The 22,034-nt window shown below is 35.1% G+C and overlaps 1 protein-coding gene across 1 annotated transcript in view; it reads right to left on the bottom strand.

Moving 5' to 3' along the window:
- LOC128662693 (protein-glutamine gamma-glutamyltransferase E-like) overlaps nucleotides 1-21,676 on the bottom strand; it is a 135,673-nt gene extending 113,997 nt beyond the window's left edge. The window contains exons 1-5 of the mRNA XM_053716580.1: nucleotides 21,670-21,676; nucleotides 20,004-20,189; nucleotides 19,313-19,525; nucleotides 9,711-9,829; nucleotides 1,510-1,638 (exon numbers count right to left, since the gene is read on the bottom strand). Coding sequence (XP_053572555.1) covers nucleotides 1,510-1,638; nucleotides 9,711-9,829; nucleotides 19,313-19,525; nucleotides 20,004-20,189; nucleotides 21,670-21,676 — 654 coding nt within the window. The remainder of the gene's footprint in view (nucleotides 1-1,509; nucleotides 1,639-9,710; nucleotides 9,830-19,312; nucleotides 19,526-20,003; nucleotides 20,190-21,669) is intronic.
- Between the last annotated feature and the right edge of the window lie 358 nt (nucleotides 21,677-22,034).

The raw sequence follows: 22,034 nt of genomic DNA, 5'->3' as shown, positions 1-22,034 counted from the left end.
GGGAGGTGTGGGAAGGAACCGGGAGGCAGGTGGGCAGTCCAGCAGTGGGAGGGAAGGGAGGAGGGAAAGGGAGGGAGTGGGATGGGCCCTACTCTACCCTGCAGATAAAAAATAAATAATAGATGTGGAGCTACACTACAGAAAAATAGGTGGGGTGGGGGCCCTAGATAATGACGTTGGAGCAGGGGAGGTGGGGGGACCACTACAGAAAGTTAAAAACATAAATAAAAAAATGAAAAATAAATATAATTATTTATGGGTACTGGCAGACAGCTGCCAGTGCTAAAGATGGCCATAAGCAGTGGGAGAGTGAGGGTTAGAGAGCTATTTGGGGGATCAGGGAGATTGAGGGTTAAGGAGGATCACTACTATGTTTTAAATAATAATAAAAAAAATAAATTAACTGCATACTGGTTGTGTCCAGTGGGGGTAAGTGAGGGAAGATAACTGTTTGGGAGGGATCAGGTGGTGGGAAATGTCAGGTGGCAGGATAATCTATACATTAAAGCTACAACTAACCTTACAAGCTACCTGATTTACCCCTTCATTGCCGGGAATAATATGTGTGGTGGCAGCAGCAATTCTAATAACCAAAAATCAATGGCAAAGCCATGTATGTCTGCTATTTCTGAAAAAAGGAGATCTCAGAGAAGCTTTTACAATCATTTGCATCATGATTGCAAAAGGGGTAGGTAATTTTTTTTCATTGAGAAATCCAAAGTTTGTGAAATAGTTAACAATTTTTTGTATATGATCGCCTTTAGTGGTGAAATGGTGGCATGAAATATACCGAAATGGGCCTACCTTAGGTTGTCTACTTCAAACATATATATCATTTTGAGAGGTAAATAATAAAAAAAACAAGACTCTATTCTGTTTAAATTCTCCTGTATTTTCTCTGAAAGTCCCATTAATGAAGGGGTTAAACATATATATATATATCTGTTACTGTTCATGTAAGATACATATCCATATAGAAATATGTATTCAAAATAAAAACTACATTGTTCTGTATGTAAAGAACATTGGAATGTGACATTTTCATAACTCCCATTGGGTTAACAAATAAATATAGTTTTTTTCCAGTTTATGCTCTCCAACGACTATGGGGAGAATATCTTAATATGGGCACAATATTTTGTTAGCTCACAACAGGTTCTGCTGGAGCTCAAACTTTTTAATTTCATCTTATAATACGAGTGCAACTCGACAAGCGCAAAAAGCCTATGTCTAGTGAAGTTAACGCTCCTGCGGGAGCACAAAATAGCGATCCACTTGTAATCTAGCCCTTTGTAATAGTAAGTTATTAACAGGAGAAATGTTTGTAATGACAGATTATATCTAGGTTAGGTATTAGTGATATAACAGCAAAGGAAAAGAAAGTGAACATTAAGAGAATATTTTTCATTCAATCATATTTTTCACTGTTACTTTAATGTGTAGTGCATATGTACAAAACAATGCAGTAGATTTAGCAATTCAAACAATACAATGTTTAGAGGTACTTACTATGGAACTCAGTACTCTGCACACATGACCAGGATCGTTACGTTTCTGGACATCTGCTAAGGCATTGCTTCTGAAACTCAAGGTTGAATCCAATAAATTAAGGCAGATATTCAGAATATTGTCCTGAAACTACATACAAATAGAATAGGATGCAGTTATTTGTGTAACTATTTTCTATTCAGCATGTAGAAGTAACATAATCAAACTTTGTTTAACAATGATAATTTAGGACATGGGTTTCCTTCAGCCTGTAGGAACACTAGTAGGATAGATTTTTAGGATTACCTTGGATGAGACCAGCCTAGAAAACACAGTTATTGAACAGCTGATTATATTACCTTTGATACATTGGCCTGTTATTGGGTCCTTAAAGGGCCATGAAACCCACATTTTTTCTTTCATGATTTAGAAATAGAATGCAATTTTAAACATCTTTCTAATTTGTTTTATTCTCTTGATATTCTTTGCTGAAAAGCATATCTAGATATGCTCAGTAGCTGCTGATTGGTTGCTGCACATAGAAGCCTTGTGTGATTGGCTCACCATGTGCATTGCTTTTTCTTCAACTAAGGATATCTAAAAAATGAAGCAAAATAAATAATAGAAGTAAATTGTAATGTTGTTTAAATTTGTATTCTCTATCTTAATCATGAAAGAAAGATTTTGGGTTTAGTGGCCCTTTAAAGCTGGAGCTGTGAACTCTGACACAGAACAAAGCAACAATGAATAGATCATAATGGCTATTTCTCTCAAAATACAGTTAGGTGGTAGCAGTGGCTCGTAGCTTAACACTATTGAGAAGCAAAATCTTTGAATCACAAACACATACATATATATGTATTTTATTTTACATATGCAGTCATGGCCAAAAATATTGGCACCCCTGCATTTCTGTCAGATAATGCACCACTTCGCTCAGAAAATTGTTGCAATTACAAATGTTTAGGCATTCTTATGTTTATTTATTTTGTTTGTATTGGTTTGACACAAAAAAGTGGAGAAAAAAAAGACAAATCACACACATTCCACGCAAAACTCGAAAAAAGGACTGGTCAAAATTATTGGCACCCTCAATTTAATATTTGGTAGCACACCCCTTGGAAAAAATAACTGAAATCAATCGCTTCCTGTAACCATCAATGAGTTTCTTACACCTCTCTACTGGAATTTTGGACCACTCTTCTTTCGCCAACTGCTCCAGGTCTCTCAGATTGGAAGGGTTCCTATTTCCAACTGCTATTTTGAGATCTCTCCACAGGTGCTCTATGGGATTGAGATTTTGGCATCTATTTATCAAGCCGTCAACCGCAAATACGCTGGAATTCTGCAGCGTATTTGTGGTGAGCCTGATTCCCCTTAGTTATCAAACCCCACAGACCGGCAAAAGTAGAATTTTGTGACGTAACATACGATCCGCCAGACTCAGACTCAGTGCTTATGTCACTACAGATGTTCTGAATGCAAATTCGGCACTATCTGACTACTTTTGCTAGTTAACACTATTCCGGCCCAGTGTACCTGGTTTGTAATACCATAGGAATCAATGGGAGTCTGAAAGCAGCGAAAGCTTATGTTCGCTGCTGCCCGATATCCCATTGATTCCTATGGGAATGTTTACACCTAACACCCTAACATGTTCCCCGAGTCTAAACACCCCTAATCTGCCCCCCCTACACCGCCGCCACCTACACTATACTTATTAACCCCTAATCCACCGCTCCCAGAGCCCACCACCACTCTAATAAACTTATTAACCCCTAATCTGTCCCCCCTACACTGCCGCCACTTACATTATACTTATTAACCCCTCATTTGCCCCCCCCTACACCGCCACCACCTACATTATACTTATTAACCCCTAATCTGCCACCCCTACACCGCCGCCACCTACATTATATTTATTAACCCCTAATCTGCCCCCTACACCGCCGCCACCTACCTACATTTATTAACCCCTAATCTGCTGCCCCCAACGTCGCCGCCACTATATTAAATTTATTAACCCCTAAACCTAAGTCTAACCCTAACCATAACACCCCCTAACTTAAATATAATTTAAATAAATATAAATATTCCTAGCATTAAATAAATTATTCCTATTTAAAACTAAATACTCACCTATAAAATAAACCCTAAGCTAGCTACAATATAACTAATAGTTACATTGTAGCTATCTTAGGGTTTATTTTTATTTTACAGGCAAGTTTGTATTTATTTTAACTAGGTACAATAGTTATTAAATAGTTATTAACTATTTAATAACTTCCTAGTTAAAATAAATACAAATATACCTGTAAAATAAAACCTAACCTAAGTTACAATTACACCTAACACTACACTATAATTAAATTAATTCCCTAAACTAAATACAATTAAATAAAATTATCTAAAGTACAAAAAACCCCCCACTAAATTACAGAAAATAATAAAATAATTACAAGATATTTAAACTAATTACACCTAATCTAATCCCCCTAACAAAATAAAAAAGCCCCCCCAAAATAAAAAGCCCTACCCTACATTAAATTACAAATAGCCCTTAAAAGGGCCTTTTGTGGGGCATTGCCCCAAAGTAATCAGCTCTTTTACCTGTAAAAAAAAAATTACAACCGACTCCCAACATTAAAACCCATCACCTACATAACCAACCCTACTCTAAAACCGCTACACGCCGGATGGATGAAGATAGAAGATGCCGTCTGGATGAAGACTTCTGCCCGTCTGGAGGACCACTTCTGCCCATCTGGAGGACCACTTCTGCCGGCTTCGTTGAGGACTTCGGCCTGGTTGGGTGAATACTTCTCAAAGTAGGGTGATCTTCAAGGGGTTAGTGTTAGGTTTTTTTTAAGGGGGGGTTGGGTGGGTTTTAGAGTAGGGTTGGTTGTGTGGGTGGTGGGTTTTAATGTTGTGGGGGGTTGTAATTTTTTTTTACAGGTAAAAGAGCTGATTACTTTGGGGGGGGGCTTTTTTATTTTGTTAGGGATTTGATTAGGTGTATTTAGTTTAAATATCTTGTAATTATTTTATTATTTTCTGTAATTTAGTTGTTTTTTTTTGTACTTTAGATAATTTTATTTAATTGTATGTATTTGTATTTAGTTTAGGGAATTAATTGTATTATAGTGTAGTGTTAGGTGTAATTGTAACTTAGGTTAGGTTTTATTTTACAGGTATATTTGTATTTATTTTAACTAGGAAGTTATTAAATAGTTAATAAATTTAATATAGTGGCTGCAACGTTGGGAGCGGCAGATTAGGGGTTAATAAATGTAGCTAGGTGGTGGAGGAGTAGGGGGGGCAGATTAGGGGTTAATAAATATAATGTAGGTGGCGGTGTAGGGGGGACAGATTAGGGGTTAATAAATATAATGTAGGTGGCGGTGGTGTGGGGGGACAGATTAGGGGTTAATAAATATAATGTAGGTGGCGACGGTGTAGGGGGGCAGATTAGGGGTTAATAAATATAATGTAGGTGGCGGCGGTGTAGGGGGGGCAGATTAGGGGTTAATAAGTATAATGTAGGTGGTGGTGGGCTCTGGGAGCGGCGGTTTAGGGGTTAATACATTTATTAGAGTTGCGGCGGGGTCCAGGAGCGGCAGTTTAGGGGTTAATAACTTTATTTAGTTGCGGCGGGTTCCGGGAGTGGCGGTATAGGGGTTAATACATTTATTAGAGTTGCGGTGAGGTCCGGGAGTGGCGGTTTAGGGGTTCATAACTTTAGTTGTGGCGGGGTCCTGGGAGCGGCGGCTTAGGGGTTAACACATTTATTAGAGTTGCGAAGGGGTCTGGGAGTGGCGGTTTAGGGGTTAATAACTTTATTTAGTTGTGGTGGATTCAGGGAGCGGCGGTATAGAGGTTAATAGATTTATTAGAGTTGCGGTGGGCTCCGGGAGCGGCGGTATAGGGGTAAAACAGTGTAGTATAGTGTGGGTGTTTAGTGACAGTATACCAATAAAGCTGTAAAAAAGCCGAAGAGCAGCGAGATCGATGACTGTTAGTTAACAACAGTCCACTGCTCATCGGCTTTTTGACAGCTTTTTTGGTAATTTTGGAGGACATATTCAGGTCCGCGACAGCGATGTTAGGCGAACTTAGGCGAGCGTATTGGTGCCGTTGACTGAAGGTAGGTTGACAGCTTGATAAATAGATGCCTTGGACTCATTGCTGGCCAGTTCAATATTCTCCAGTGCTTTGGAGCTTGATAAATGGGCCCCTTTGTCTTTAAACCGTTTCTTGGTGCTTTTTAACGTGTGCTTTGGGTCATTGTCCTGCTGTAAGACCCATGACCTCTGATGGAGACCCAACTTTCTGACACTGGGCCCTACATTGCACCACAAAATTCTTTGATAGTCTTCAGATTTTATAGTGACATGCACACAGTCAAGAAAGCCAGTGCCTGAAGACAAACTGAATCTCACATGTGACGTGTGAGCAAAATTCACAATTCACTTATTTAACGGTCAGAATGTATACTGCACTAAATATATTTTAACTTGCAATAAAGATGCAAGTTAAAATTGTAATGAAAACATTTTAGTTTAAGTTGTATTTGCTGCAATATGAGAATTTATATCGGTGTCAGGTGTTCCCCTTTTAACTTTTTTCTCCCCTGTGAAATTCTGTATCCCAGAGAGCTTCATTAATTTCAATAGGAGGCAGCTCTCGTCTCTCTGATACTTCAAGTTTAATCCTTTTACTCCAAAACATTTTTTTTTTTAAAAAAAGATAGAAAACACCTTTACTACCTATTGCCCAGCATTGCACAAATGACATTGTTATATTAATATACTTTATAACCTTTAAAACTCTAAATCTCTGCATGTTGCCTATATGCATTTCATTAGCTTTTCACAGCAAGTCAATGTGTGTCATATAGATAACACTGTGCTCATTGCTGTGAAGTTACAAATGAGTCAGCACTGATTGGCTAAAATAGAAGTCTGTTAATAGCAGTGAGATAATGAGACAGTTTACAGAAGCTTAGATACAAGCTAATCACAGAGGTAAAAAAGTATATTAACACTGGGGAATGGGTAATAAAGAGATTATCTATATTTTTAAACAATAACATTTCTGGAGTAGACTGTCCCTTTAAGTGAGTCCAGCCCCTGTGAAGTCTGCATTAAAATGTATCTTCATACTAGTAAACATTTGATATTTGGGTCCTGTGTGGGAATGCCATCATCAAACTGTGCTTCTCAGGGGAAATTCTGGGCATGTTCGGTCATGAAGCTAAGAGCTGACAGGGAGTCAGGGGCAATTTTGCTGAATATCTTTAGACATTAGCACCATCTGTCAAATATTTTTATACGCAGTGTATTCCTGTGTTTTGCTGTACAAGTAGAAATATTTCTGCCCTGGTCAGCTTTGGTATTTCAGGACTTTTATGGATGCTTTATGTGAAGAAAGAGATGGTTTCACTTCAACCCCCTCCGGCTATATCATCTTGTGAGCAACCAAATGCAGTGCTATCTTGCTTGTCACTGCAATAATTATTATTATTATTGGTTATTTGTAGAGCGCCAACAGATTCCGCAGCGCTAATAACTAAGAATCTATATGGAGAACAACTGTGCTGTACAGAAGCTTATAATTACTTGACGATTCAACATGAGAAAAGATATCTAATCAGACATTGCAACAGTAAATTTGTTGTAGACTCTATTCTGGGCGCAATGGAGTTTCCTTCTAAGTGCTCATTTCTGGCAGCTTTCTAAATAATTAGTTTTGAGTCACTTCCCTGAGAATCTGCTCATGCATGATTTTTGACCGGAACTTCCTAAGTGCTCCATAATGGGGGTCTTAGTTGTCATTTTAATGGTCTGCGTACTGCTGTTTTTTTGTTTTTTTACCTATTTGTAGATGCATGTGTATTATGGAACTTAACACTACCATGCTCATTATATATGATTTATAAATAAGAAGAACCTCGAGTTATATCTAACAAAATGATGTCTATTATTTAACCATATACAGCAAGGTTAGTAGACCACATATATCGATGTGCGGCAGACATGATATGCTACATCGTATCATGTCCGCGCACGCATTAATAAATATACCCCAGTATGATTATTTTATGGAGTATATCATTTTAAAGGAATATTTAAGTGATCTTTATGGCTATAAACTGTCTATAATGTTTTTTTCTGATTTAAACCTCAATTAAAGAAAACATCAACAAAACATGTGCTCCTCAAGCATCTTCTGCAACTTGAAAAGTCTAGATTTAGGTTTCTCATATCCACTTAGCAAAGAAACCCAACAAGTAAAAGTGAAAAAAAAAACAACTTGCAGTGTCTTCAGAGGCGTAACTAGAAACCACAGTGCGCAGGTGCAAGAATCTAAGAAGGGCCCCCCACCCCCCCAAAAAATTTAATTTGATACATATTTTTTTTTAACATTTAACACTGAAAAATGAATCAGATTACATATCTGCAAAAGGAGGTACCCTGTACCCACAGTCTGTGAGATGGTCTGACCCCTATTACTGTATATAGTGACACTGTTTAACCCACCAGTACGGTATATAATGAGTCAGTGACACAGTCTGTAACCTGCCGGTGAGATGGCACGCCTGACCCTACCTGCCCTAGTACTTTATAAAATGACCACAGTAGTCTGTGACATAGTCCAGGCCCCCTATACTGTATATAGTGGTACTGTATAGTGACACTGTTTACCCCGCCCCCCCATGCTGTAGTAACAAGGTCTGTAATTTCCTGGTTCCGCAAACATACACACACACACATACATGCATAAATACACACACACAGTCACATATATACATACACACACACACACACACATACATGCATAAATACACACACACAGTCACATATATACATACACACACACACACATACATGCATAAATACACACACACAGTCACATATATACATACACACACACACACATACATGCATAAATACACACACACAGTCACATATATACATACACACACACACACATACATGCATAAATACACACACACAGTCACATACATACATACACACACACACACATACATGCATAAATACACACACACAGTCACATATATACATACACACACACACACATACATGCATAAATACACAACCAGTCACATACACACACACACACACATACATGCATAAATACACACACAGTCACATACATACATACACACACACACATACATGCATAAATACACAACCAGTCACATACACACACACACACACATACATGCATAAATACACACACACAGTCACATATATACATACACACACACACACATACATGCATAAATACACACACACAGTCACATACATACATACACACACACACACACACATACATGCATAAATACACAACCAGTCACATACACACACACACACATACATGCATAAATACACACACACAGTCACATATATACATACACACACACACACACATACATGCATAAATACACAACCAGTCACATACACACACACACACATAAACACCAATAGGTAAAACAGAAACACTAACCCCTGTAGTCAGAGACACTAGTGAAACATCACGTCACACTCACATGATATCAGTGCAGGCAGTGGCAAGTCAACGTTTTTTATAATAAAAAAAAAAAATTCTTTTGAAGCTGGGCCCAGTCACAATTGCACCTTCTGCACCCCCTTTAGTTTTGCCCCTGAGTGTCTTAGTTAGTGGCTTTATTACTGAAAACCCCCCAAAAAGGCCCGTTGTGGTTTTTTGAGGCTGGTATTTAGCTGTAGCATTGAGTACAATGTGGGGAAAGATGGACAGACATGATGAGCCTATGGTTCTTATTTATTGTCAAACTATATGTTTCAATGTAGAGTGTCAATCAATAAATAAAGATTAGCAACATTTATCGTCAGAAAAAAATTGATATATGAGATGTGATACTTATTTTATCTAAGGTATTTTCTTTAACTAAAATACAAATATGCTGCTGTGCATTAAATTAGAATATGGTAAATTACCATACTTTGAAACATCTATTACAACAATTATAACCTGTGATTGCTAGTAATTGATTATTTGATTTGCATAGTTCTACCAGGCTGTGAAGGAAATGTTCTTTATAAAAATCAGGTGTATAATGTCCCTTGAGGGTATGAAAGTAATTTCAAGAAATTGTTTACACACTGTATTGAATATGGTCCAGAGAAATGTCAGTTTATAATAAATTTCTTAGTTACCTGCCCATAGTCCCATGGTGAACCATTAGGATTATTTGGTTCACCCATGTAGATGAGCCCAAATTCTGAAAGAACATACTCCTCTCTCTCTGCTTGATTTGCCATAAAAACAGCATCATCTGAAATACAAAAATAGACATGGGTGTTACTAAGAGCAACATAAGCCTAATTGCTGTCATTGTCCCTATTATCTGTATACCAAGAACACTAAACACAACTGTGCCCGCAAATGCTACTGGATAATAAAGTAAACAAATTATTTAAAGAGACAGTAAACACGGTGTAGATGACATTTCCGTTGTGTTGCTTGAAAATAACATTTCAGCTAAGTTTAAACATTTTTAAAACAAATTAATATAGTTTTTACTGCAATTGTTTTTCAATCCCCAAAATCCATCCACCATTTGCCTAATTTGGAGGAGACAATCTGGGCTTTAGTCTGCAGACAACAAGGCTATTCGTAGTCATAATGTTTGTATACTATGCATTATTTTGCAGCCTCAGTTTACAATCATTGAAAAAAGAAGCCCTCCCCAAAAAAAGTTGACTTTAAATTCCACCCTTCACGCACACACAAATAAATTCAACATTTGTGTGGGTTTAACAGCAGCGCTCCACACTTCAGCGATTTCACACCAAAAAATAACAAGTCAAGTATGGATGCCATTTAGGGATGGGCGAATGTCTTGCAACACTCGAAAAATGAAATTAATTTCAACACATGCGTTTATTTGTTTCAAATTTCGATTGTTTGTACTACATTCTTACATTCTCTTAATGTGATAGAATTTCTAATGCTTTCTTTAAATGCAATATTAGATTCAACTTTTCTAATAATTTGATTCAAATTATGCAATTCAAAAAATTTTAAACAATATATTTGTAATAGTATTTCTAATGCTCTCTTCAAATCTAATATTTAAATTATGCAATAATAAATATATTTGTCTCTATTATGTATCAATTGCTAGATTATAAGTGGAGGCCAAAATATCGCGTTCATGAAAGCGATATTTGCCTTACACTTGTAATACCAGCGCGCACAATAGAGCGCGCTTCTATAGACTCCATTGAGAGCCACGTTCTAATACTGTAAGACGGCATGAGAACCTAAAGCAGCAAAGGGAGTAAGCAAGTAGCACGGTGATGGGCAGTAATTCGCTATATACACATATCAACACATAAATGAACACCCTACTTCGCGTGAAAACATATTCTTCTGTGCTTACCTGACATGAAAATATTAATATTTCAATGTTCTTCTTCACATAGAAGAATATGTTCTATTTATTCATACAAACATATATATATATATATATATATATATATATATATACATACACACACACATATATACATAATTATATATAGGTATAGATATATACATAGATATATACTGTATATATATATATATATATATATATATATATATATATATATATATATACGAATATCTTTTTAAAAATACTTAGAACATATTCTGCTATGTGCAGAACATTGGAATGTAAAATATTTACAGTAAATACACAGGATAACACTTTATTAAAAATTAATATTGCATAAACATGCTTTTATGTGTTTTTGTCTACTTAAAGGGACACAAATCCCCAAATTTCTCTTTCAATATTCATATACAGCAAACAACTTTTCAGTTTACTTCTATTATCAAATTTGCTTCATTTTCTTGAAATACTTTATTGAAGGAGAAGCCATGCACTAATGGTAACTAGCTAAGCACATCTGTAAGCCAATGCAGGCATATGTGAGCAGTCCACCTTTAAACAAAGGATGCCAAGAGAACTAAGCAAATTAGAAAATAGCAATAAAATGTAGTTGTTTCAAATTGTATTCTCTATCTGAATTGTGAGACACATTTTTGGGGTTTCATGTCCCTTTCACTGCAAAGGGCTCCATTGCACTTTTATATGTCTATATATGTGGACGTTTGTATTTATGTGTTTATAAGTGTATAGATGTCTGTAAATACATATATACACATATAAATACATAAATACATACTGTATGTACACCCATATGGACATACAGTATACAAATATAAACATCTTTAGACATGTATATTTATGTATGTCTATGTTAAAGCCCTTTGCCTGTCTTTATTGAAACAGTTAACTAGAGCTTTGAGGATGCCCTATACCAACAAGCGTTAACTTCAATTGCGTTTAACCAATCGCGTTTACTTTCAACTTGTTTAATGAGCAAAATACTTGACGAGCGTAAACACCTGCAATAAATCCCTTTTCACTGTTAGTGCTCCCCTCGTAATCTGGCCCAAAGGTGGTGAATATTAATACAAGGCACTATACTTCTTAAACATTAAAGGGGCACTGTAATAAAAAAACAAAGTTTATAAAAAAATGAATGACTTAAATAGCTTTTTTTCTATGAATATGTATAAAAAAATGTGTAATTCTACAATATTGTTTCTTCCACTCACAGCTCACTATTTTCTTACTCTTCCTCACTGGCTATAGAACTTGGTACAGCAAGATATCAAAGGTACTAGCTGTGCCCAGTACAGCATAGTATGTGCACCTGACATCATTGGTTGTAATAGTACTAGTTATTATTATTTTTATCAGTGCTCTAGTTGTGCACTTTATATTGTGTGAACACGTGAACTGCAGCTGGCTAGGGAGCAAAGAAAATAGTGAGCTATATGGCAAAATAAATACAGCAGTATCACAGCTTTTACAGGAAATTAAATTGTACTTATAAGTTTGTGTTTGAGTTAAAGCTGAAAAATTAAAATAATACTTAGCGCAACTTCAGACCTGAAGGAAACTGTAAGTTGCCCAAAACACATTTAAAACATATTAAAATAAAGTATTACACTCATATATACACTTTTTAATAAACAATATATCATTTAAATATTACTAAACATGTTTTTAACCTCTTAAGGACATATGACGGAATTTTTCCATCATAAAACAATTGAGAAAACTGAAAGCTGTGTCCTTAAAGGGTTAAAGGGTTAAAAAAATAGTTTTGTTTACACTGACAGTGGAGCATTTGTCTCTATATTATTATATTATTTTATTTATCATCATATATTTCCTACCATTTATTTAGGAATGTAAGAATGTTGTGTTTTGTATGGTCTTCTCCCAAAAGCACTTAAAAACATTCTTGTTTATTGTGTTGCTAATTGCTAATAACCGTTGCCATATATGTTCTAGGTAGACACAAGTAATTACTTACACACTGCGTAGTATAGCATAGGGTTAATAACGCCTATTAAGTTTTAGACCAATCACAGTTAAGGAAGTTCTTTTTAATCTCACAGCTGAGTATGTCCTGAATGAGCTATGACTAAGGCTATGGCCGAAACGCGTAGGCTTTACCACTAGGCATTTTTTCACCCACTTTAATATTACTCCATGTTGATTTGTATATATTTTTAACACAACTTTGGAATAAAACATATCAAGTTTTATGAATTTCAGCGAAAACTATATTTTTGCTTAACTTAGTAATACCAGCGCATGCTAATGTCCACTGGTATTACAAGTGAGGTGCTACGCAAACGCGACCAGGAGAGCGCCCTTCCATTGACTCCAATGGGAGCCTCATTCTGATGCCATCATACATGGCACAGAACCTAAGCAGCGAAGAAGAGTATAAGTTGCGCAGCGATGGCCAGCAATTTTAAATATATATGTATATGAAATATACATATATATTTATGTGCTAATATATGTAAATATTTATGTGCTAATATGTGTATACACACATATTAACACATACATGTATATGTATATACATACATATTTACAGGGAACGCACAGTTTCCATAGCCCGCAATGTGAAGGCACTTTCAGTTAATTTCTTCATTATTTTTTTTTTACCTGCAGCTGGACAGCAGCTGAAGTATAACATTTTACACAGAACTTACTCTGGTGAGCTTAGGAAGTTGTGAGGTAAAATATCTTCCTTTTTACATAGAGATGCTTAGGGGATATTTTCCTGTCACCTTTTAACAGTTATGCTGCATCAGTTTCAAGTGATTTAGCATATGAATATTACAGTATGTCCCTTTAATTTTAAGTGAAATAATAATTAAGTCCTTCAAACTTTGCTTTAGTCAAAGAATCCTCCATGTGCAGCAATTACAGCCTTGCAGACTTTTGTCATTCTAATTGTCAATTTGTAGAGGTAATCTGTAGAAATTTCACCTCATACGTCTTAAGCTTAATGGACACTTCTTATGTACCATACGGTCAAGCTGCTCCCACAACAGCTCAATGGGGTTAAGATCTGGTGACTGTACTGTCCGGTCCATTAAAGACAGAATAGCAGCTGAATGCTTCTTCCCTAAATAGTTCTTGCATATTTTAGGGCTGTGCTTTGGGTCATTGTCCTGTTCTAAGAGGATCGGCTCCAATTAAGCACGATCCACATGGTATGGCATGGCGTTGCAAAATTAAGTGATAGCCTTCCTTCTTCAAGGTACCTTTTACTCTGTATAAATCTCCCACTTTACCACCACCAAAGCACCCCAGAACATCACATTGCCTCCACCATGCTTGACAGATGGCATCAAGCTCTTCTCCAGCATCTTTTTATTTGGTCTGCATCTCACAAATGTTCTTTGTGATCTGAACACCTCAAACTTAAATTTGCCTGTTCATAACACTTTTCTCCAACCTTCCTCTGTCCAGTGTCTGAGTTATTTTGCCCATTTTAGGGCTAGATTAAATGTGCGGTGCAAATGGTTTTGCGCTGGTGTAATCGTGTTTTTGCGAGCCATTTTCATTTAGCTGATATTACAAGTGAAGTGACATCACGATTTCACTAGCAAAACCGCCCTTCAATTTTTTCCATGAGCTGTGGTCAACTGTTTTCCAAAATTAAAAATTTGCACAAAACACTTCAAAAATACATTACACTGTCTAATAAAAATTACTTTAAAAAAATATTGTCATATATACACATATAATACATACATTAATATATATATGTACTCATATATAAACATATATATAAGGGCATTATAGCCCTTTGCCATTAAGCAGATAAAACCATGACAAAACATTTTTATGCAATATTCATATTTAACCCTTTCCCTACCGCGACTTTCAGATAAAAAAGCAAAATACCAGAGATTTTTTAGCATGTTTGCTCTCACTCCATTTAAACAGAAACAGAGCCATGTTTTTTTGTTTTTTTTAGCTGTCAACTCTATATATATATATATATTTAAGTAGACAATGCAAGGTATTGATCTAGGCCCATTCTGGTATATTTTATGCCACCATTTCACTGCCAAATGCAATCAAATAAAAAAAAATTGTATTTTTTTCACAAACGTTCGCTTTCTCACTGAAATTATTTACATACTGCTTGTGCAATCATGGCACAAATGTTTGTAAAAGTTTCTCTGGGATCCCCTTTGTTTAGAAATAGCAGACATATATGGATTTGCCATTGCTTTTTGGTTATTAGAAGGCTGTTAATTGCATCTGTGCACCACACTTCTATTATTTCCGGCAATGAATGGGTTACTTAGGTAGCTTAAAAGGTTAATTTTAGCTTTAGTGTAGAGATTAGCCTCCCACCTGATACTTTCCACACCCTGATCCCTACCTGATCCCTCCCAAACAGCTCTCTTCCCTCCCCACCCCCACTGGTAACCCCCTTCTTAGGTACTGGCAGACAGTCTGCCAGTATTAAAATATAAGGCTTTTTTTTTAAATAATTTTTATTTTTATATTTTATGCAGTATAGGATCCCCTCTTACCCCCCAACCTCCCTAATCCTCCCCCCTCTAACTGTTAGGCACCATCTTAGGTAATGGCAGCTGTCCGTCAGTACCCTATAAACTGCTCTATTTTTTAAAAAAAAAATATATATTTTTTTATTTTTTTTATTTATTATTTCTTCCTTATTTCTGTAGCGTAGTGTGTCAGATGCTTGGAGCTTCAGGAGCTCCATCTCTTGGTTGTAACTTAACAGCTAAGAATGCTGGAGCTTCCTGAAGTGAAGACGTATATATATGTCTTGCAGTACGATAGTCAATGTACTGCAAGACATATATACACGTCTTTTTGGGTGAAGTGGTTAATAATGATTGTAACTATGTTTTTACTGTAAATATTTCACATTTACAAATGCGAATATGCTATGTTGTATGCGCAATGGATGTTTGAATTTTTTTAACATTTTTTTCTCTCCATTGACTTCTATGGGGAATGAGAAAAGGCGATAGCATTTGCACGATTTCTGGTGTTAGGTTTTTTTCCCCCACTTTTTTTTCTCCATAGTTGCTTTATTTTGCGCTACTTGGGTTAACACTAGCACGAACTACGTTTTTTTTTTGGAACTTGTAATATGAACGCAAAAAATAAAATCCAAGTAAAGCTTTTGCTAATGCAAAAAAGATATATATACCACACCATTTGTAATCTAGCTCTTAATCTTTTCTTCTGCCTAGAAGGCCAGCATCCCGGAGTCTCCTCTTTACTGTTGACGTTGAGACTGGTGTTTTGCGGTTACTATTTAATGAAGCTGCCAGTTGAGGACCTGTAAGGAATCTATTTCTCAAACTAGACCCTCTCGTGTATTTGTCCTCTTGATCAGTTTTGCACCGGGGGCCTCCCACTTTTCTCTCTATTCTGTTTATGGCCAGTTTACGCTGTTTTGTGAAGGGACAATATCTTGTTCTTGGCAATTTCTTGTATGGAATAGCCTTAATTTCTCAGAACAATAATAGAATAATGAGCTTAAGAAGAAAGTTCTTTGTTTCTAACCTTCTTGAGCCTGTAATCAAACCCACAGCTGCTGATGCTCCAGATGCTTAACTAGTCTAATGAAGGTCAGTTTTATTGCTTCTTTAATCAGCACAACAGTTTTCAGCTGTGATGACATAATTGCAAAAGGGTTTTCTAATGATCAATTAGCCTTTTTAAATGATACACTTGGACTAGCAAACACAATGTGCCATGGGACGCTTTACTCTGGAGTGATGAGACCAAGATAAAAAATTTTGGAACTGATGGCTTCAAAACTGTATGGCGTTGCAAAGGTGACGAGTACAATGAAAAATGCATGATGCTTACAGTGAAACATGGTGATGAGAGTGTCCTTCTGTGGGGATGAATAAGTGCTGCTGATGTTGGGGAGCTGCATTTCATTGATGGTATCATGAATTCACAGATGTACTGCTTTATATTGAAAGAGAAGATGCTATCATAACTCCATGCCCTTGGTCGTCGTGCAGTTTTCCAACATGACAATGATCAAAAACACAGATCTAAGGCCATTGTTGCATTTCTGAAGAACAGGGTGAAAGTGATGCAGTGGCCAAGTATGTCTCCTGATCTGAACCGAATCGAACACCTATGGGTAATTCTGAAGAGACAAGTTGAGCTTCACTCTCCATCCAGCATCGAGGCTCTAAAAGAGGACGTTCTTGAAGAATGGAGTAAAATAGATGTTGCAATATGTCGCCAACTTGTTCATTCCATGCCTAGAAGACTTGGTGCCCTCCTTACAAATCATGGGGGTCATACAAAATATTAGATGTAGTAGTTTTTGTTGTGGGGTGTATTCATTTGTGCATCACCTACTTTTTTGTATTCTAAGTTATATTATTAACCTGACTTTCATATAATAAGCTAAACAAATATTCTATAAATCTCAGTTTTGTCAAAATTCTGGAAATTGTTCTTGTGTTCATTGAGATATTGATTAAAATCTTACTTTTCAAAAGGGGTGTACTCATTTATGCTGAGCACTATATATATATATATATATATATATATATATATATATATATATATATATTAGCCCTTTATAGTCAAATAATTTTAAACATGCAATATCCTTTATATTAATTTTTAATGTGTTAATGTATTTTGAATAGAAATACTTAAAATTCCTATGTCCTTTATATATATATATATATATATATATATATATATATATATATATATATATATATATATATATTTGCATAGATATATAGGTATAGATATCTATTTAACAGAAATATCTATTTTACAGAAATATCTATATATATAAAAAAAAGTATCTGTGAAAAAATTCAAGTATAACTCACTTCGAGCTTAGCTCAGTTGGTTTAACCCGGTGTCAAGTTAATGCCTGTTTGATGCAAAGCTGTGCAGTCAGGTTCTCAAGTTGAGATCCATGTCTGCAGAGTAGGGATGGGCGAATGTGTTTATATTTAAATTTGAATGTTAGAATGAATGTTATTGTAGAAATTCAATTTACAAAATAGAATGTTGATAAGAACAAATATTCTTAAAAAATCTATTATCGAATGCTATTTACAGTTTTCGAATGTCACTTTCGAATTTGAATGTGACATTCGAATTCGAATGTCACATTCGAATTCAAATATTACATTTATAAAACACAGTTGTAGACTAGAAATACTATTTTGAATTTGAATGTTACATTTATAATACACAGTATTAGACTATAGATTTGCCCCAACTTTACCTATAAATTTAACCTTTTATCTAGTAATTGGGTTTATAGTTCCATTCTCACCATGGATCCCGTTAAATTTAAATTGAGGTAATTTAAGGTAATTTAATTCAAGATTGAGGAGCTTTGTCAATTGTTTTTAAACCAATCAGATGCAATTACAGGTTTTAAAACACCATGATTGCCTGTCTACAATTAAGCTATGATTACGGCTCACACAGCCGAAACATGTCAGAAGTTGTGACAGTCAAGCTCTGGGATACAGTTGTGATGTCTATTTGATGTCTTTCTGATGGAGTGCCATCATGAAATTTAAAAGCCTTGAATAAAGAAAATTTTTTACCAAAGAAGAATCCGTGGTCTCTCTCACCTATTTACTATGATACAGTATTAGACTAGAAATAATATTTCAAATTCAAATGTCACATTTAAAAAACACAGCATTAGACTAGAAATACTATTTTGAATTTGAATGGGACATTGGATTTCGAATGTAGCATTCCAATTTGAATATTACATTTATTAAACACAGTTGTAGACCAGAAATAATATTTCAAATTCAAATGTTACATTCAAATTTGTATGTCACTTTCAAACTCGAATATTACATTTCGAAATTGAATGAATACATAGCTAAAAATTCTATTATTTGAATGAATATTTTTGAATTTTATTGAAAAATTCAAAAACCAAAATTTGAAAATAGAATGTTATATAAACATTCAAAATTCGATTAGAATGAACGAATGTATCAAAATTCGTTTTAAATTTTAAATTTTTAGAAACATTCGCCCATCCCTACTGCACAGCCATTAGTACATGGGGCACAAAATATTTTTTTTAAGAGCTGCATTAGCAGTTATACACATGGAAAGTCCACTTTCTTTGGCACAATTCTAAACTTTATAATATGGTAACTAAATCTAATGGCATTCATATGCTTGAATGATGCATAGTCTAAGGACTGAGAGATGACAATTTTGTAAGAAAGCTACTTGATATGGAATAATGTTTTTGTTCCTGGTTTTCTGTTTCACAAGTATTTTGCATGCCTTTTAATTTAAAATGAATTATTTGCAAGTTGATAGTGTCATTATTATCCAAAAATCATGTATAATTCTTCTTGATACCTTTGGCCCAAGGGTTAAAGAGCAGCACAAAGTTGCCAACAGGTGTATTTCCTCCACTCGTCTGCACACTAAGTGAATAGCGTCCAATCACTGCATTGACTGGGGTGAATAGTGCAATAGTTGTGGAATTAGAGTCACTTGACTGTCTCTTAGCTCCCCAGCCACTTGATAGTGAACCAGAATCAGAGAAATTATACTGTAGAAGAGAAGAACCTAAAGAAAACAAAACAAGAGATATAATTGATGGTTGCATTTTTGTTTACAGTACAATGGGACAATGGGATGAGTATTTCAGATAGCTTATTGTAGAAGGCAGTTAAAAACTTGGTGATACTTGTGGCTTATATGTTAGATTATGGAGTATGATGTGCAGACTGCACAATGTAAGCAATTTTCAGAACCCATTTTAAGAAGAATGGGCAGGTTGTGGAATTTGTTTGCACATTTTAGATGCAAAGTGATCTAAAGCTCTCCGCTAATCATACTGTGAGGTCCTTTAAAATATGTAGAAACACAACATTTATCTCACTATGCAGGGTTCTATATTAGAAGGAGAGACTTCTACATTACAATATATGGTCTAACAAAAAATGCTACAGAGTTTTGATCATTGGAACCTTAGACAGATGTGCATAAACTTCTTCTGCAACAAGAAAGATGAAATGGAAACTGAATATATATAAAATTTTACCTGCATTAGTTACAAGACTAGAAGTGAACTGCAACGTGTCTTGTGCCTTAACAGATCGGTTGAACTTTAGTTTAAAATGTACTTCCTGACCCCTCCGCACTATCATTTGGTTGCCAATAAAGGAGCTGGCATTATGAGCAGTCTTATTTTGATTTACTAGTAGATCAGAACCAGTAACTTGCAGATCTGTGAAAGACAAATGTTTATCAATAACATTTTCAAAGTATGGTAGCAGTATACAGTTTTATCAGTTGGATGAACAATTGTGATAACAATGATAATTATATTTTCACATATTTAGTGCTTTATTAATGGTAACTATTCATTAACCTTATCAATATGTAGATTTGTTGATTGTGGTCAGCACAGAATTCTGTTTAGAACACCTAAATACTGGGAATTTTCTATTCCTTTACAAATGTTTTCAGCAAACATCCTTCAAATACAAATGTAAACAAACAAAAAAGTGCATTGTTTTATTCCAAGTAGCATTTTCTATTTTATGAAAATCATATGAAGGTAATGTAGTATTGACTATGAGGTACAATTGTTATCTTTAAGGCAATAATAAAAAATGTTCAGTAAATTATTTTTACACCTTGTTGTGTTCTGCACCTCAAGGTTGAACCTATTATATTATGATAATCTATGCTTACCTATACCTTTACTTACTTAGCCATGAATGCTATTTTTATATTCACAATGTTACTTGTTTTTCTGTTCACCTTACTGAGGGCTAGATTACAAATGGCAAGCTATTTAAAAGTTTTCGCTTGAGTGTTCACACCGACAGAAGTAAAGTTTTTGTGGGCATGGGCTAGCACTCGTATTACAAGTGAAAATAAAGACTTTAGATATCATGACCACATTAACTTAAAGGGACACTAAACCCAAAAATGTTCTTTCATGATTCAGAAAGAGAATTCAAATTTAAACGACAATCCAATTTACTTCTATTATTTATGTTGCTTCATATTTTAGATATCCTTAGTTGAAGAAAAAGCAATGCACATAGGTGAGCCAATCACATGAGGCTTCTAAGTGCAGCAACCAATCAGCAGCTACTGAGCCTATCTAGATATGCTTTTCAGCAAAGAATAACAAGAGAATAAAACAAAATAGATAATAGGAATAAATTAGAAAGTTGTTTAAAATTGCATGCTCTTTCTATATCATGAAAGAAAAAAAATGGGTTTCATGTCCCTTTAATCCCCCCATAGACTTCAATAGAGCTCACTGCTAAAAAAAAACACATCTCTTGTACCACATTGAACCAACAGAGCTATACCTGACAGGTGTTATTAATATTTCACTTTCCAATGTTCTCCACATACAGGAAAAAAAAAAAAAAAAAAAAATATATATATATATTATATATATGTATAACTACAGTCTGAGGAAGGGGATACTTTGTCCCTGAAACGTCACTACTTTTCACAGTAAAAGATTTTTTTGGAAAGACCAGCGAGTGCCAGTTTTGTGTTCAGCTATTTATAACATAGAGTATATCTATATATACCTTTATTTATAAATTTAAAAATAAAAATAATATTTTTTTCTACGTGAAGAACATTGGAATTTAAAATATGCGTAACACGCTTCGGGTTTCACGCTGTAGGTCTAAAGCGGTATCGGTTTAACACACTTGGAAAATTAGTTATCTTACGACGCATTATGTAAATTAAATATTGAAAAAATATCAATAATTATCAAAAATTATTATAGAGGTTCTTAAAATTCCTAAAAAAATCATTTTAATATATATGTATATTTTACAGTAACTATTATTCAGGTAGATTACAAGTTGTGCATTCGTGTTTTAACGCTGAAAAAATGGCAATTTAAGCGTTAAAACAGCAATGCAGCCATTACAAGTCTTGTCGGTATAGCTGTACCGCAAGCCTTTTAGCCTGTAACACAACGTCAGTCCCACACAAAAAAATGACATTTTTCTGTACTGTACAGTTCTGTACCGCTATCTGAGAGCAGTAGTTATGAGTTTTACGCAACAAAACTGTTACATAAAACTTA

Source organism: Bombina bombina, chromosome 1 (assembly GCF_027579735.1).
Source record: "Bombina bombina isolate aBomBom1 chromosome 1, aBomBom1.pri, whole genome shotgun sequence".
NCBI lineage: Eukaryota > Metazoa > Chordata > Amphibia > Anura > Bombinatoridae > Bombina > Bombina bombina.
Note: the sequence above shows the minus strand (reverse complement) of the source record. Positions and strands in the feature narration are given on the sequence as shown.